This window comes from Parasteatoda tepidariorum, chromosome 5 (genome assembly GCF_982258835.1).
Source record: "Parasteatoda tepidariorum strain Cologne lab strain chromosome 5, Ptep-v5.0, whole genome shotgun sequence".
Taxonomy (NCBI): Eukaryota; Metazoa; Arthropoda; class Arachnida; order Araneae; family Theridiidae; genus Parasteatoda; species Parasteatoda tepidariorum.
The window spans coordinates 36,518,289-36,534,517 of NC_141759.1; the positions used below are offsets into that span (position 1 = coordinate 36,518,289).

Here is a 16,229-nt window from a genome sequence, read left to right on the forward strand (position 1 = left end):
GGTGTTTCACAATTCAAGAACATTGTCGACAGAACTGTCTTCTCTTTGAAGCGCTATTCTTCTCTTTGCTTAGTGCTATTTCCTTTGTTAATAGTGGCAAGAAAACATTGCCCGATGTAAAAAAATATGTAAATTAGTTATATTGAAAATATCTCAATATATTGTAAAATATCAATATTTTCTAATGATTCTGATATCGCTTAGCATTAGTGCAGAAAAAGCAAAAATACTGTCAAAATCTTAATCAAATCTACTGTCAAACAGTAAGGAAAATGAGATGAAAGACGTCAAAAAAAATTTGACTGTCTGATAAAACTTGAAATTCAAATCCTTTTCTTCCTGCAATAAAACAAATTTTGATGTTCTCAGCCCCATCTTCTTCAGTTGTAATTCATTAGATTTCAAGAGCGTTTTAGCTTTTATTTAGCCTAATATACTTTTTTTTTTCTTTATCTTCGACAAGGTTGTTAAGAATGTAGATAAAGGGCTGTACAAATTACAAAATACCTAATAAATTATAAAAATGTGACATCCCACAATAATAATTTTAAATATATAAAATTTAATATTACTGATCACAACGTTGCCCTTCAACATAGTCTTTGCATCGGCAAACACCAGTAATGTGATCACAGGTAGGAGTGTTATCGATACTTCCAGCAACATGGCAACCACAGGCTCTGAAACAAATTTATCAAGAAAAAAATAAATTATTTACATATGCAACTGCATTGATAATTTCAAAGAAATAAAAAAAAAGCTTAAAAAAATTAGCAAAATTCAGAAAAATAAGTCAAAAAATTTAACAAGATCAAATAAAATTCCTTATATCTCTATACATCAAATATTTATGAATCTTTATACATCAAATATTTATGTGCACCTTCTATTAGAACTTAATGACAATACTAATCAACTGTCTGAACATTTTTATGTCTGTTAAAATTATTCATAAGTGGTGGAAACAATTCTTTTAGTTTTCATTTATTAAAATATTAATTATTATAATCAAAATATTAATTATCTTTGTTACAACCAGGAAAAATATTTTTTGAAACTGCAGAAATTATGCTGTAGTAGTAGAATATATGTATCTTGCAGGCTATAGAGCTTGGAGTGCTATAGAGCTATAGAGTGTCTAGGCTTGCTTTTGGAGATCCCAGTCCAAAAAATTTTAATCTGAGCTCGAGATACATAGGATTATTTAGAGCTTAAGTTCACCCAAGCTCTAAATATATGTTGGATAAAGGCTAAATTTTGTGGTCATAAAACAAGAGCATCGAACAGAAGTAGCAGATAGCTATAATATTTTAAACCTTAAAAATGTCAAATTTTTTTATATTCAATAACTGAACCAAAAATTTGCTCAAAAGTAGCAAAAAAGGTTCACGAAAATTTTATCAAAATTGTGAATCCGCCCGCCCAAGCCTGAAACTTTTTTTTTGTGAACTAGTTCAAGTGAGTTAGTCCAAGTCTGCATCTTGCAGGGCTCTGGCTGAGCCCATTCCTCTCTATCGGGCTCATTGGAAAAGCCAGCTTTTTGCAAACTGCTGCAAACATTTTTCAAACGATTCATTATTTTAATGAATCGTTTAGGCGCATAGCTAAGTTTTCAAAACGCCAGAGTCCCGAACTAACTTATAACAAATACATTGTTAAAAAAATTGGAAAGAAATGAAAGAATTTTAGACTAACCTGCAACCTAAATCTGAAAAATCATAGAAATTAGCAGCACATTTAGTACAACGCAAACCATCCACACCTGGTTTGCATGAACATTGTCCTTTATTATTGCACTGCAAGCTTCTCGATCCTGAAAATGTAAGAAATTGCTTTTAACATTTTTGCACTTCAGTAGAAATATCTTAAACTGATGAAATTTTTTAAACAATATTAAAAATAAATTTTAAAAAATTAGTATAGTTTTTGATCAATTATTATGTTTTAGAAAAACTGCTGTTATAATGTGATTGCTGATAGCAAAATTATAAGAATTTATTTTTCCTCAGTGTTGATTTTTGTGTGTGTTTTTTAGTACTTAAACTTGTTTTACATATTTTTGTACAAGGAAGATAGATAGAGACTGTTATTTTTATGCATACATATACATATATATATAATGTCATCCTGGCATGTAGAAATAAATAAAATGAACTTAAATAAAGATTTTAAAAACTGTGAAATCCACAGCAATAACTGAAAAAAAGATTACTGATAATACCACATTTTTTTAGTGGTGCTATTTTGGGGAGGTTCTGGGGGACAAAACCCCCTCCGAAATTAATTATTACTTGATTAATATACCATTGTAGAGTAAGTAGAATGTAGATATAAAAAAGTTTCATCATTCAGTTTTTGAAATTTAAACGTTTAGAATATATATATATATATATATATGTATATTAGAAGGAGATAACAGATAATCCCTCAAACATACTTTAAAACTAGGTCACTGAGAGTATTTACAATGAAATCGAACAAGTCAAAAGGGGTTAATTAAATGCATTTTTCAAGATTCACGTGTTAGAATAAATAATATCGTCTTAAGAGTATTGAGATTTTAAAAAGTATGTGAAAATTAATAACTGATAACTGCGAAATAATCGAATGAAACAATTATCGAGTATTATCGAATAAATGTCTTGTTAACGAGATTTTACGTAAGTAACGAAATTCAAATTTCAGATTAATGGAACTCTGAAAAATTCTGGCGGATTATAAATTACTGATTCGCGGTATTCCACAAATCAGAGGAAGAATCACATGCCTGTGTGATTATATTAGCTGAACAACTTATCAGAATAAAATTCCTATAAACACTGCATTTTTATTAGAAAAAGATATTTTTTTGTTTTTCTCAAATAAAACATTTTACTCTTGACGTTGTAGCTATAATAAACTATAAACTCAAATAATATTTACGAAATAAAACTAAACTGTAATCAAGGCTAAAAACTCAGGGCACCTGATCCTAATGAATGCCATTTGGGCAAGCCAGATACAAAATCTGTATATAAGTTAATTGAAAGTTGAGATTATCACTTAAAAAATAAATTATACATATAAAATTTGGCATAATTTAACAACGATGTATCAAAATAAAGATATAAATGAATAGCACTTATACAAATGTAGTGATATTTATTGGTAATTTTTAATTATTCAGATTTTGATCATTTTGCAATCATTAAGAACAAATTTTGTAGCTCATACAGTACATTAAATGGAGAGATGTAACAATCAAGATAGTAGTGTTTTATGGCTAAAACTGTTCTAAATAATGCTCTACTCAAAACACATTTCCATGAAAATAATTTCAAATATTTAGAAATATGTAACAAAGTTTCACTAAATTGACCAGTGTCCCAGGAAAACTGAAAAACTACTTTCTAAAAAGTAATTCGAAAAACCAATGCTTCACATTTTCCAATTTAATATTCTGAAAACAAAAATCCCTAGCTTCTTCTTAGGCAGTACAGCCCGTCACTGGCCAAGGCCATCTCAGTCAGTTTTTCCCATCTAGATCTATTTGATGAAATATTTATCTATTAACTTCCAAGTCATTTGACCATTACTCTATCTAACCAGCTTCTTCCAGGTCTTAAACTTTTTCTTTCTCACTCTGGTTTTTTCCTATATATTTATCAGCGATAAATAATTGGAAATGGGATAAAATTATCAGAAACTACAAATAAAATAATCTAAATAATTGAAAAGGTAAAACGGTGAATTTTTTAATGTTCTTTTATAAATTTTACAACCAGGTTTTTAGATTTTTTAGGATGCTGGTCAGCTTACATAATTAGGATAGTACAATTAGACAAAACATTGGGCTCAATATGTAAATTAATCGAGTACCATACCTACGGGATCACAATTGCATGGAACACATCTTTCATCTTCCCTCAAATAAAAGTTTTCTTTGCATCTTTCACAGCTCACTCCATCAGTGTTATCTCTACAATCAGAGCAGTGACCCCCATGTCCAGTCTGCAGCCACAACTCAACATCAAAGTAACAAGAATTAGATCTACCATTGCAGTTACATGCTAAAAATAGATTTGAGGATTTAAGATAAGTAAATTAAGATAAAAAATAATGCGTAAAGTGATTTATTTATTTATTTATTTTTTATGTATATGAAAGTCAAATGAGGATTAATTATCAACCCTTTTTTGGTCCCTAAAATTTCAATCAAAAAATTTAGGCAAGAAAAGCCAAGAGAATTGTGGTCAGCATGTGCATGTCCACAATTAAGTAATTTTTTTAGCATTACATTTTTCTAGATAAAATGTCGTTGGACAAAAAACTTATTCTTTAAAACTTAAAAACTATTCAAATTTTAGTGGTTTATATTATGGACAAATCAATATTGAACAGTTTTTATACCACCACACTTTAGATGGTTAAATATGAAATGAAATAAAATGATTACAAAAGGTATCTTCAAAATTTGAATCACTTTATGTTATTAGTTATTACAAAGGTTCAATAGAAAATATGTGACATAATTTTCAGAAAATTTGGCCAATGTTTTTAAATAATTTTAATACTTTAAGACAATTTTGTGCCCCTTACTTAAATTTACTACTACAAGCTTGATTTTAGACTAGTTAATATCCATTCTTTTCAATAATGATTTTCATTTACTTATAAATAAATTAATAATCCTTAAAACATTAAATCTAAGTTAATAATAATCTCCCAAAATGAATGACGATTTGATAAATTAATTATTAAAAAGAAATGGGGGAAATAGTAGTGTATATTTTTCTATGTTCTGCATAGAAAAGTAGTTTTTTTCTCCAAAAAAAAACTTTAAAATTAGTTAAAAGTTTTGTTAAGAGATGGCGCTGATAACTGAGAAAAACTAGTAAAGGAATTTTTAAGAATAACCAACAATTGCTGAAATAATGTAGTACAGTCTATTGACAAAATTAAGAAAAGTATCATTATACATTTTTTGTAATTTGAACTTTTATATATATACAACCCCCCCCCCCTCAAACATACATTAAAACTACGCTACAGGTCAAACATTCAGTAGAAAGTAAAGTTTCATAGCTATTTTAATCAGCACTTTACTTATTAACCAACTGCCTAATTAACTACAAAATTTGGTTGAAAGAAATATCTAGTTTTCTGGACAGAATTGAGCAAACCGAACAATTATACCTCCTTCCTTTTTCTCTTTAATTAATTTTATAAATAGTCAGTCATTGTTGAGACATCCTGCAGTATAGTATTGCAGAGATGTCAACTTGCTGCGGACAGCAAATATATATTTTAAAGTGGTAGTTTATCAATTGCGATTCTTGGTTTAATAAATTCAATTTAGTAGATTTTTATCCATCACTATCCTTAAATATGTCGTTGCTTCATATAATTCACCACTTTATAGTATTTATGTCATGCTATACCTTTCAAAAAGAAAGCAAAAATAGTCCTATATTTGCAAAATTTCTTTTGTAGTTATGTACCGATTTTTTAATTATTTTGGTTACATACCTGCCAACTTTCAATCCTTTCAAGATCGATTTTCCTCAGTGTAGTAAGATGTAATTTAAATTACAATTTTAAACAGAAACATACGTTGCATTATTAACAAGCACATATAGATTACCAATCTAATATCGCGTATTTCTATATATGCTTATTTTTTAAAAAAATAGTGGTAGATAAAAAAAATTATAAATTAAGTTAATAAATGCAAGGAATATACAGAAAGCATACATTTTACTACCACTTTAAATATAGAAATAAAATTTTACGCCAAATGCGTAAAAGTTGGCAGGTATGCAGCTGGCATCTCTGGTATTGTGGCCTCATTTTATTACTTTCTTTTTTGCGACATTTGTTAATTTCTATTAAATCAAGCTAGAAAATTACGAATTTAAGTTTAAACATTCCTATAACCATTAATTTGCAAAGCATAAAAATAAGCATATTCTTAAAAAGCTTGAATGTAAAGTTAAAATTTCATTTCAAATTATAAATTTAGTAGTTAATGAAAATATTACATAAAATAATGCATAATTATTAAACAAAAACAAAAGATTATACCTTTACACTCATGAGCATCTGTAGCAGTAGCTCTAGACCAAGGTTGGTCATTATAAAATGGTAAACATCTTTCACAATCAGGACCGGCAGTATTATGTTCACAACGACACACAAGTTGAGTCTCCCAAGGAGCATCTGGATTTTGGTTAACACGAATGCATTCCCCTGCGTGTCCATTGCACTTACATCTGAAAAACAATTTTAAACATTTCACAATGCTGACTTACTTTAAGTTATGAAAGTTGATTGAATTTCATACAGTTAGACTTACCTTCCACCAACAGCAAAATCGGAAATTGCATAATAATATGATTTCAAGACTTTTTCATCGCCGAAAATTTCATCACCAAAAGAATTGACTCTATCTAAAGTAATGCGGATGTCAGATGCTGTTACCCATTCCTAAAAAAAAAAAAACGAAAAATTTAAATAAATGCTAAACTCATAACATTTTTTTATTAAAAAAATAATAATAAAGAAAGAAATGATAGAAAAACACTAGAAATGTTCCATCCATGGAAGAAAAACAACAGAAAAGAAGGACATAATTGAAGATATTCAGCATAAAGGAGCGATGTATTCGAAATGTAAGTTTTTTCGACTCCACTCTGCCAAATTAGTCTACAAGAACCATTTTAACGATGATTAGTTAAATTATTCCTTTTTCAGCTTTACATCATGATTTACATTTTCACCATTTCTATTCACATTTGTATTCACACGTTTTACGAATAGCTCTTCGTATTCTAAATTCACAAGACTCAGAGACACCAATTGCTGCGGACACGCCAAAATAATAAAATAAAGAAAAACGGTAAATAACTACATAGTAAATTTTGCAAATATTTGACTATTTTTGCTTACTTTTTAAAAGGTATAGCAAGACATAAGTAGACTTCTTCATGTGAATTAGGCTAAATGGCGACTGGGACTATTGGCATGACATAGGTACTATGAAGTGGTGAATAATATAAGCCTACGATTTTTTTAGAAATAGTGGAGGATAAAAATCTACTAAATTGAATTTATTAAACCAAGAATCACAATTGATAAATTACCACTTCACAATATATTTTGCTGTCCGGAGCAAGTTGGCATCTCTGAAGACTTACAAATCATTAGATCGCGATTCGTAATAACGCGACTTACAAATCACGGAAGCTTCGACTTATTGCCGATTGTAAGGAATCGCCATAAACCACATAGTAAACAAGGTTAAACACAGGTTTTACCCGATTCATGGCAAAATTTATTACCGTACCATTCCTAACAAGTCTTCTTTTCGTATTTCTTTAATTTTTGAGACTCCCCCCAAAATTGTAAATTTTATTTCGATACAAAGAATTTTTTGGCATTTTTCTTTAAAATAAACTAGTTAAAAAAATAAACACTGCAATTTTTGTAAGAAATTTTCACCGGCCCTTAGCAGTACCGGCCCCAGAGACAATAGTCCCCCACCTCCGCACTGAGTACGGTCCAGTGGCTAAAAAAATTTAACAAAATCGATACAGAAAGGTGTTAATAAAGAAATAAAGAAAGGTGTTTTGTTGAATAGCCAGACAAATGTGCTGTATAACAGGGGTTGGATCATTAGTCTTGTGACGTAACTACCACTATAAATATTAAATAACAATTTACTAGTATATAACACAAGCTTAATTAATGAATTCTTGAGGTTGATTTTAATAAATGAAGGATAACTGACATAGTCCAAAATATATTCTTCCCAGTCTTACTTCAGGATGTTTAGTTAGTAGAATCTAAAAACTGGATCACTTTACCTTTATTGTTGTTTTTAATAAGACCGTGTTTTCGGGGTCGAAGAAAATTTTAAGTATGCAGACACAAAATATTACTCGAATAAACAGTAATTATTTAAATTATAACTCATTACATACTTAAACTATCATAATTGAACGTTTTCGAGCATGGTTAAACTTTAGAATGACCAGGAAAATACTTAAACCTATTGAAAAATCAATATCATAAAGTTATCTTTTGATAAAAAATAATTCCAAAACCAGTTTTATTTAGCTACATTGCAGATATGTAAAAGTGGTAACAATAAATTTCATTTTTTAGTTTTTTTTCCGGGAATAATAAAAATCCATAACTGCCAATTGTTTTTAACGGATGCAATTTTTATATTGAATTGCTTCTTCGCCGTGATAAATATCCTTACAGCGAATTGTTATTGCTGAGAATAGATTAACTCCTTCCGAATATTATCTAATATTGAAATAGTTCTTCTACCAGTATTTTCTCTTTTCCTGTACCAGTATTTTCACTTTTCCCGGCGTGAACGCGTTAAACTATCTACTCGGTAGCTTTGATTTAACGATCTTTGAATACTCCAGACACAAAACGTAGTAAACAACAAAAAAATCAATTCAAAACGACATGGAAAAAGAAAAAAACACGATTAACAACAAATAAAAATATACCTCGGATCGTTTAAGTACTACATAATGAAGCACACCGAAATAATCGTCTTTTTTTAATGCTACATAATTTGTGCTTTTTTTCAACTTTATTTTATTTATTTATGCATATCATAAAGTTAACCCTGCATTGTTTATATAAATTAGTCTTAAATTTTTTTAGTCAATTACACTTTATAGCCCATTAATCATTTATTAAAAATGTATATTGAGCACAATAAATATATATATTAAACAACATAAAATGCTCAAAGCATATTATTTATTACGCGTGTTTATTTTATTTATTTATGCATAACATAAAGTTAAACCTGCGTTATTTGGATAAATTAGCCTTAATTTATTTTTAATCAATTACGCTTTTTAGACCTTTAATCATTGATTAATGGTCTAAATAATATATATTTATTGAGCACAATAAATATATAATTAAACTACATAAGATGCTCAACTCATGCAAAGTGTTTATTTTATTTATTTATGCATAACATAAAGTTAAACCTGCATTACTTGAATAAATTAGCCTTACAAAACTTTTTAATCAATTACACTTTTTAGACCATTAATCATTGATTAAAAATATATATTTATCACAATAAATATATATTAAACTACACAAAATGCTCAACGCATATTATTTATTACGCGTTGTTTATTTTATTTATTTATGCATTTCATAAAGTTAAACCTGCGTTATTTGGATTAATTAGCCTTAATTTTTTTTAATCAATTACACTTTTTAGACCATTAATCATTGATTAATGATCAAATAATATATATTTATTGAGCACAATAAATATATATTAAACTACATAAGATGCTCAATGCATACAAAGTGAGGGTATTGTATGAGTCTCTCTTTCGATGAGCTAATTTCTCTTCATTATTATTATTCGAATACAATTCGGGTTTCAAGACACAATTCGCCCTCCATTAATTGGATCAACAGAGAGCTGCTTGTTGCGGATTTGTTTATCTTTTCTACCAACCACGTGTATCGAGCGGAAATGTTTCAGGATAACTTTCAAGCGAGCCCCATCGAACCACTTTATTTGGCGATTAATCGCCATTTCAAAAGGATAGCACTCCACATTTTGTTGGTTATCTTCTTGCTCGTGAAATTATTTGTAGTATTTTAAAGATTTAATTTTATGCTTCAATAAGATTTCAAAAAAAATGAACGATCTTTTAAGCAGTGTTTTTTTTTTTTATATATATAAATAGATTAAATGAAATTTTAACAAAAAAAATTATAAACTATTTTTACTCTTAAGTAGAAAATGTCTTGGGTTATTTTGATAATTATTATTATGGAAAACAAATTGATATTCTTCAAAAAAAAATTTTTTTTTTTAACTATTTTTTTTAAAAAAAGAAAACCAAAATCTTCTCAGACAAAATCCAACGATTCGAATTTCATAGGTTTTAAGCTTTTTCACTGTGTTTTGTCTATATTTATAATATATGATTCAGATTAATTTATAGTGAAAAGCATAATAAAAATATAATATTATTAAAGTTACAAGAAAACTAAAAACGTTCTACTAACTTGCAGTCACTAATTTTTTTGGTTTATGATTTTCTTAGGTATTTGATGTTTAGAAGTTTAAACCTGTGAAAACTTTTCATGCAAAAAAAAAAAAAAAAAATTACCGAATATTAATAAAACTTGTAAAATAGTTTGCCCTTCCTTATTTAATATTCGTTACACAATTTTAAAATATTTATTCTGAACAATTTTAAAACTATTTAAATAAAAATGAAAAAAAAAGAATTGCCACAGCAGAAAAGTTAATAAATATGCCTAGTTTTGTTGATATATAGCTCAAAATTTATTGTTTTCTTTTTGAATAAAATAATTTTTTCTTGCTAAGTTTTAAAAAAATGTAAATATCTTTTTTAAGAAAAAAAAAGTTTAGTTGAAATAAGTTAAACTCAAAAGTTTACCCTGTCTTGATTACTAACAAGGTGTTGTGGTTGTGTTTTACCTATTTCTTAAATGAAATAATTAAAAATATTTACAATCCGATTATAACACTGTATTTTTTTATCACACTTAAAATAAAACTTTAAAAAGTGCAAAACTTTAAACTTTTTTATTGTGCAAAATTTTACCTACGTTAGTACTTACAGGGATGCAGACGACTATTTATTTAAAAAATGGTAGAATCTTCCATTCTCTTTTATTTATTTATTATCTCTTTAATTATTCAATCGTATCGTTCTACGTAATCGTTAGAGTCCCCTTATCGTCAGACTAACCGTGGGAGGACTTCGTGATTTTTCCTTGCAGATTGGTTCCATCAAAAAGCCCCCCAAGAAGGCAAATTTCTCCCAATACTTGATCCAGATGTTCTTTTGTCTTCTAGATTGGGTTCAAAATTACAAGGCTGCGGAGTTGAACATTTAATAAAATATTTTTGTGAATTACATTTATTATTAGCTTTTTATTATTATATTTATTTTATGTGAATTACATTTATTATTAACTTTTTATTATTATATTTATTTTATGTGAATAACATTGTGATTATTTTAGTTTAAGCAAGGCTAAATGAAAATGAGTTCTAGTTGCATGAATATCCAAATTCAATATAGTAACAAGTTTGAAAGAAAAATAACTCAAAATGAGTTTTACCAGGGTAGTAGCATCCAGCAGTCCAAGGTATATCATGTTGTACATTGAATCAATTTTTCATACTTAAAATGTGGAATGAGCATTTGTTTATAAAAAATGCACAAAATTACCATAAAAATCCAAAACACTCAACGGAATTCCTATATTATTATTTGAACTATCACTTTTAGCATAAAAAATAGAAATTAAGATTGGTCTTTACAACTCTCACCCAGTCACTCAAAATTGTTCTGAATTCAGTTCGTTTCAGAAAAATGAATTCGTTTAATCTTTGAAAGAAAATTATAAAAAATACATAGTTTAAAACTTTTGTTTTAATATTTTAAAAACATTACGAAATATTGCAGTTTTGAAGGCTATTTCAGATTCTACAAAAAAGAAGAAGAAAAAAAAGAAGGATTCCATATTAAAAACAAAAGCAAGATGACTTTCAAGTAATGAATTCACTCATATTCCAACTATAACTTTTTACGTAGAAATTATTTTTTTTCTTCCAATTATTTTAAATTAATTTTTTCTTGTTCCAATTACTTTCATTCAAGTTAAGTACGTCGAGTAACCTTAATACACATCATCAAGAAAATCTCGCAAATCTGATAAAAAATTTCAACAACATCGATAAGTACATGTTTTTATTTTAAAAAAAAACGTGAATAACTAAAATTATATAATAATAGAATCTATTACGAAATATTAACTGTATTAGAAATGATAAGCTGCAAGCAACTAATTTGGTCATTTCAAGAACAAAATATTCCCCACAAATCTGGATTTAAAGAGCGACAACGTCTGTATTTTACTGTTTTTCTTTCGATCTGAGAGAACTAAGCAACTTGAAATGATAAGGACTCCTCTATGGAGGGAGTCAGCAGGTCAAAGGTCTAGGAACAAAAAGTTACAAATTGTCCTTCGTGAAGTAGTGTGCTGTGTACTCTATTCGTTAACATTCAGAAGGGAAAAAAGAATGCGGATTAAAGATAGCAAATTTTAAATCGGATAGAGTTTTTTATTATTATTTTTGAAAGCAACTAATGATTAAACACCACATTTAATGCTGATTTATGTTTGAACCAAAGGCACATTTAATAATATGATTATTAATTACGACAGCCTGGGCCTCCACACGGTCTTTTATAGGTAGTCCGATCAGACCACTGTGAAGGATATCCACTTTCCGAACGAGTCACTTAATACAAAATCTAGTTAAAATAAGAAAGTGGTAGCAAATATATGTCTAAAAATTTGTTTAATTTATGAATATTATTGGTTTGCCTTATTCACTTGTCAACCACTACAGATTCAATTCTTAAATATATATGATGAATTTCTCTCAATTACTTTTATAAAAGGTTTTGGGTTCATGCGCTTGACTTGACTTGATTGGAAAATTCTTAGAGTACCTGCCCGCTTCTCACTCCTTCATCTAATTTTGTTAGTAAAATAAATGTGACTAATGGCATAGGTAGGGTGCACACAACTTGTTCACTTTTTAAATAGTCTGCGCGGACTACTTATAAAAGACCGTGAGGAGGCTTTTTGATGTAGGAGGTGATGGCCTGGGTCAACTGACGGTCTGGTTGAAATTCTTTACGAAAAATATTATGTTTGTTAATTTTATATTTTATCTATAATAAAAAATAAAAAAAAACTTGCAAAGTTTTTTTTTTTTTTTAAATATATTTGAAAAATTCCACTTTTTTTTCTTTCTCAATTTAGCATATTAGAACTCAAATAATTATAAAAGCCAATGAACATTAAAATCTCATTAAAAAATAAGTACTAATTAGACATATCTTAGTTATAAATTTAGTATGTTTATGAAAATTTATATCACGAGTGAGAATCGAAAGATTAACTACTGTTCAGAAACGGCATTTGCAAATATCTTGTAAAATATGAACATTCCACTTTTTGTGTTTTAACACGTTCACGCCGGGAAAAGTGAAAATACTGGTACGGGAAAAGAGAAAATACTAATCGAAGAACTATTTCAATATTAGATAATATTCGGGAGGAGTTAATCTATTCTCAACAATTCACTGTAAGGAAATTTATCACGGCGAAGAAGCAATTCAATATAGAAATTGCATCCGTTAAAAACAATTGGTAGTTATGAATTTTTATTATTCCCGGAAAAAACTAAAAAATGAAATTTATTGTTACCAGTTTTTACTCTGGTGCGCTGCCAAGATGAGACAATCTAGCCTGACCCACCGGTGGTTCACCCCGGCGTGAACGTGTTGAAAAAAGGATCTCACGATGAATTTTAGCTCGGGGCCCGTAAAACCTATAGCTGTAGTTAATATTTGCTTAATTTTTAAGATGTTTAAGAAGTTTTTCAAAATGGGACGAATGTAAAAACTGCGTTTTGATCACTCAAGATACTTTTAGGAGTTTGAATTTGGGCCATAATATAGCATTTAATTATTTTGGTTTACTTTCAATTTACTTCGTTTCGATAAATTTAAAAAAGTTTCTTAAACACCCATAAAAATAATTTAAACTTTTGAAAACCTAAGCAAGTTCAAACTTTTTTCTTAAAATGAAATTTATTTTACTGATCAATTATTTTGTTTTTGTCCATTACTCATATTTTTTCACAAATCACTAATAAAAAGGACTTCAAATTATCAAATAATTCTTCATTGCCCGGTGGTCTAACAGAACACACGCATACATCAATTGCATAATATCCTGCCTATCATCAAAATGGTTCCGCCTAATATAACTTGACTTCACATGAATAAAAAGGAAGAAAAAAAATGACTCGGCATCTAATGAAACAATTATATCAGCAGTCGGAAACGGAACGCATAAGCGACGAGACATAACTGTCAACAAGAGTCAGTGTGGGTGGTTGATAACAAAGAAAAATAGACTTAGACCGAGTTTCTTTTAGACTGCATGACATGCTCGGTCATAGGGTTTGTTTTGATGGTAGTTCATTAAGTTAATAGGTATTAAAATTAAAAACATTGATAAAAATTGATTCAGATTGGCTAGGCAAAATATATTGGCTATATTTTGGCAACTTTTTTCTCGTCAAAAGTGACGTCAAATGCACTGCTTTCTGCAAAAGAATTCAAAACGAAACTTTTAGAACTTTAGGGTTAACTTAGTTATCATTTAAATCAGAGTTCATAAAGTAAAGCATTCTCGTAACATCCAAGTTATAGAACTTAAGGGTTTACAATTTCGAGACGAACAGTATGATTGTGGAAATGTGGTCCGCACAGCGCACAGGTCGCCTTTACTTCCCAGACAAGCTAGTACCCATTGATCTGAAGCGGTATCTCTGATATTAAAAGTGTTTTCTTTTCTTTGTTTTCTTTTTTTTTTTGTTTTGTTAAATGCTGACAAAGTTTTAAAGTACTTTATGTAACATTATTTCACTATTGCTTGAAGTATAATGGAGATCTAAAATGTCCAGGAACACGGCCATAAATTATACAAGTCCAAGACGCTATTCGTATGAAGATAAAAAATTAAGAAAGGCGAATCCAAAGCATTTCTTTTCGAAGTGGCAACAACCATTCCTCCGGGAAGCATCACCCATCTTAATTCAATGGATGAGCGTTTAAATAAAAAGGGGGCATAAATTTTTGAAAAAAAGGGGATCTCGCTGATTGACAAATGCATATGTTTCAAAACTAGACCAGGAGCAAGAGAGAAAATATAGCGTTTCCATTTTATGATTTTTATTATTTATTATTTTTTTAAAAAAATTGTATCTTACAAATACTTTTCTTAAATTGTTATCATTTAAAAAGGTTCGATTGAGAGAAAAATGAAGTTTTCTGAGATCTTCCCAATCATTTTTATTTCCTCAAATTGTAACATTCAAGTTAATTATTAATATTAAAGATCCAAATTATTTTATCTAAATAAAAAATCATTGCCCTTGCACGATATCAAATGTTCTAAAGTTTAATTTCATTCCATTCAATATAAATAAATTTATTGGAGTTTATTCAGAATGTTTTACTTTACTTCCATATTCAATTACAAAATAGTATACTGTGACATGAGTAAAATTGCCTCTCACCAATGTGTTTATACAGGATTGGTATCACAAGTTTCGTTTTCGATTATATTTGGATAAAATTTAGATATAATAATTTTGGAAGATTACAAGATTACCATCGCATCTTCATCCAAAAAAAAAAAAAAAAAACTTTTTTTTAAACTTCTTATTTAATTATTGGCTTACTATAAAAACTTGTTACATGTGTTTAGCCAAGGAGGTTAATGGTTAATTTTAGAAATAGTGTGAAAAATTAAATCTTAATACTGCCTTAGAATTTTAAATAGTAATTAAGTGTTTATTACTTTAATTGCATACGTAATAAAATAAAGATGTTTCAATAAACCAAAGCAAGTTTGCTAATATGTAATTTGCAACAATTTATATAATATTTCAAATTAATGAAAAATTGAATCTACCACTTTTACATTTAAATGCCAGTTTATTAAGTATTTTATTTTGATTATAATTACTTGAACTCCGTGAAGACATTGGTTAATAATAAAATGCTAATTCCAGTTAGCATGGTATGCTACAAAATCCAGTACTCTTGTTAAAGGAGGTAGATTCTCTTTTCTAAACTATATATTGTGGCATTGTAATTGTTACAGTATTATCATTGGTCTCGGATAAATAAAACATTCTCACGCACCATAATTTATGAAAGATTTATGTTATCCATGATTAGATCTAAGAAATAGCGACTGATAGTGGAATGCAGTCACCTAAATTTAAACTTTAGCACTTTAAAATGTTATTTAAATTAATGTAAGCACTAATTACTAATTAATTAACACTATTCCAATAATTGTCTACATCTCGGCACCAGCCAATCCATAGACGGATATTCGATTAATATCTAAATGGTCACATCTAATGTATAGTTATTTAAAATATAAGTCACTATACAACTAATAATGAACTGTTATTAAGATGCAATAACTTTAAATTTCAAAGTCATGGCTTTTGGTGTCACCATATAGGTAACAGAGGAGCAGAGATGCGAACTGCTCCGGACACGCCACAATAATTTTAAAAAACTGTAAATAACTACAAATTAAAT

General features: G+C 28.4%; 1 protein-coding gene across 1 annotated transcript in view; it reads right to left on the bottom strand.

Moving 5' to 3' along the window:
* LanB2 (laminin subunit gamma-1) overlaps positions 1–16,229 on the bottom strand; it is a 74,382-nt gene that overhangs the window by 38,310 nt on the left and 19,843 nt on the right. The window contains exons 3-7 of the mRNA XM_087163671.1: positions 6,335–6,465; positions 6,064–6,251; positions 3,864–4,049; positions 1,696–1,813; positions 573–680 (exon numbers count right to left, since the gene is read on the bottom strand). Of these exons, the coding sequence (XP_087019797.1) occupies positions 573–680; positions 1,696–1,813; positions 3,864–4,049; positions 6,064–6,251; positions 6,335–6,465 (731 nt within the window). The remainder of the gene's footprint in view (positions 1–572; positions 681–1,695; positions 1,814–3,863; positions 4,050–6,063; positions 6,252–6,334; positions 6,466–16,229) is intronic.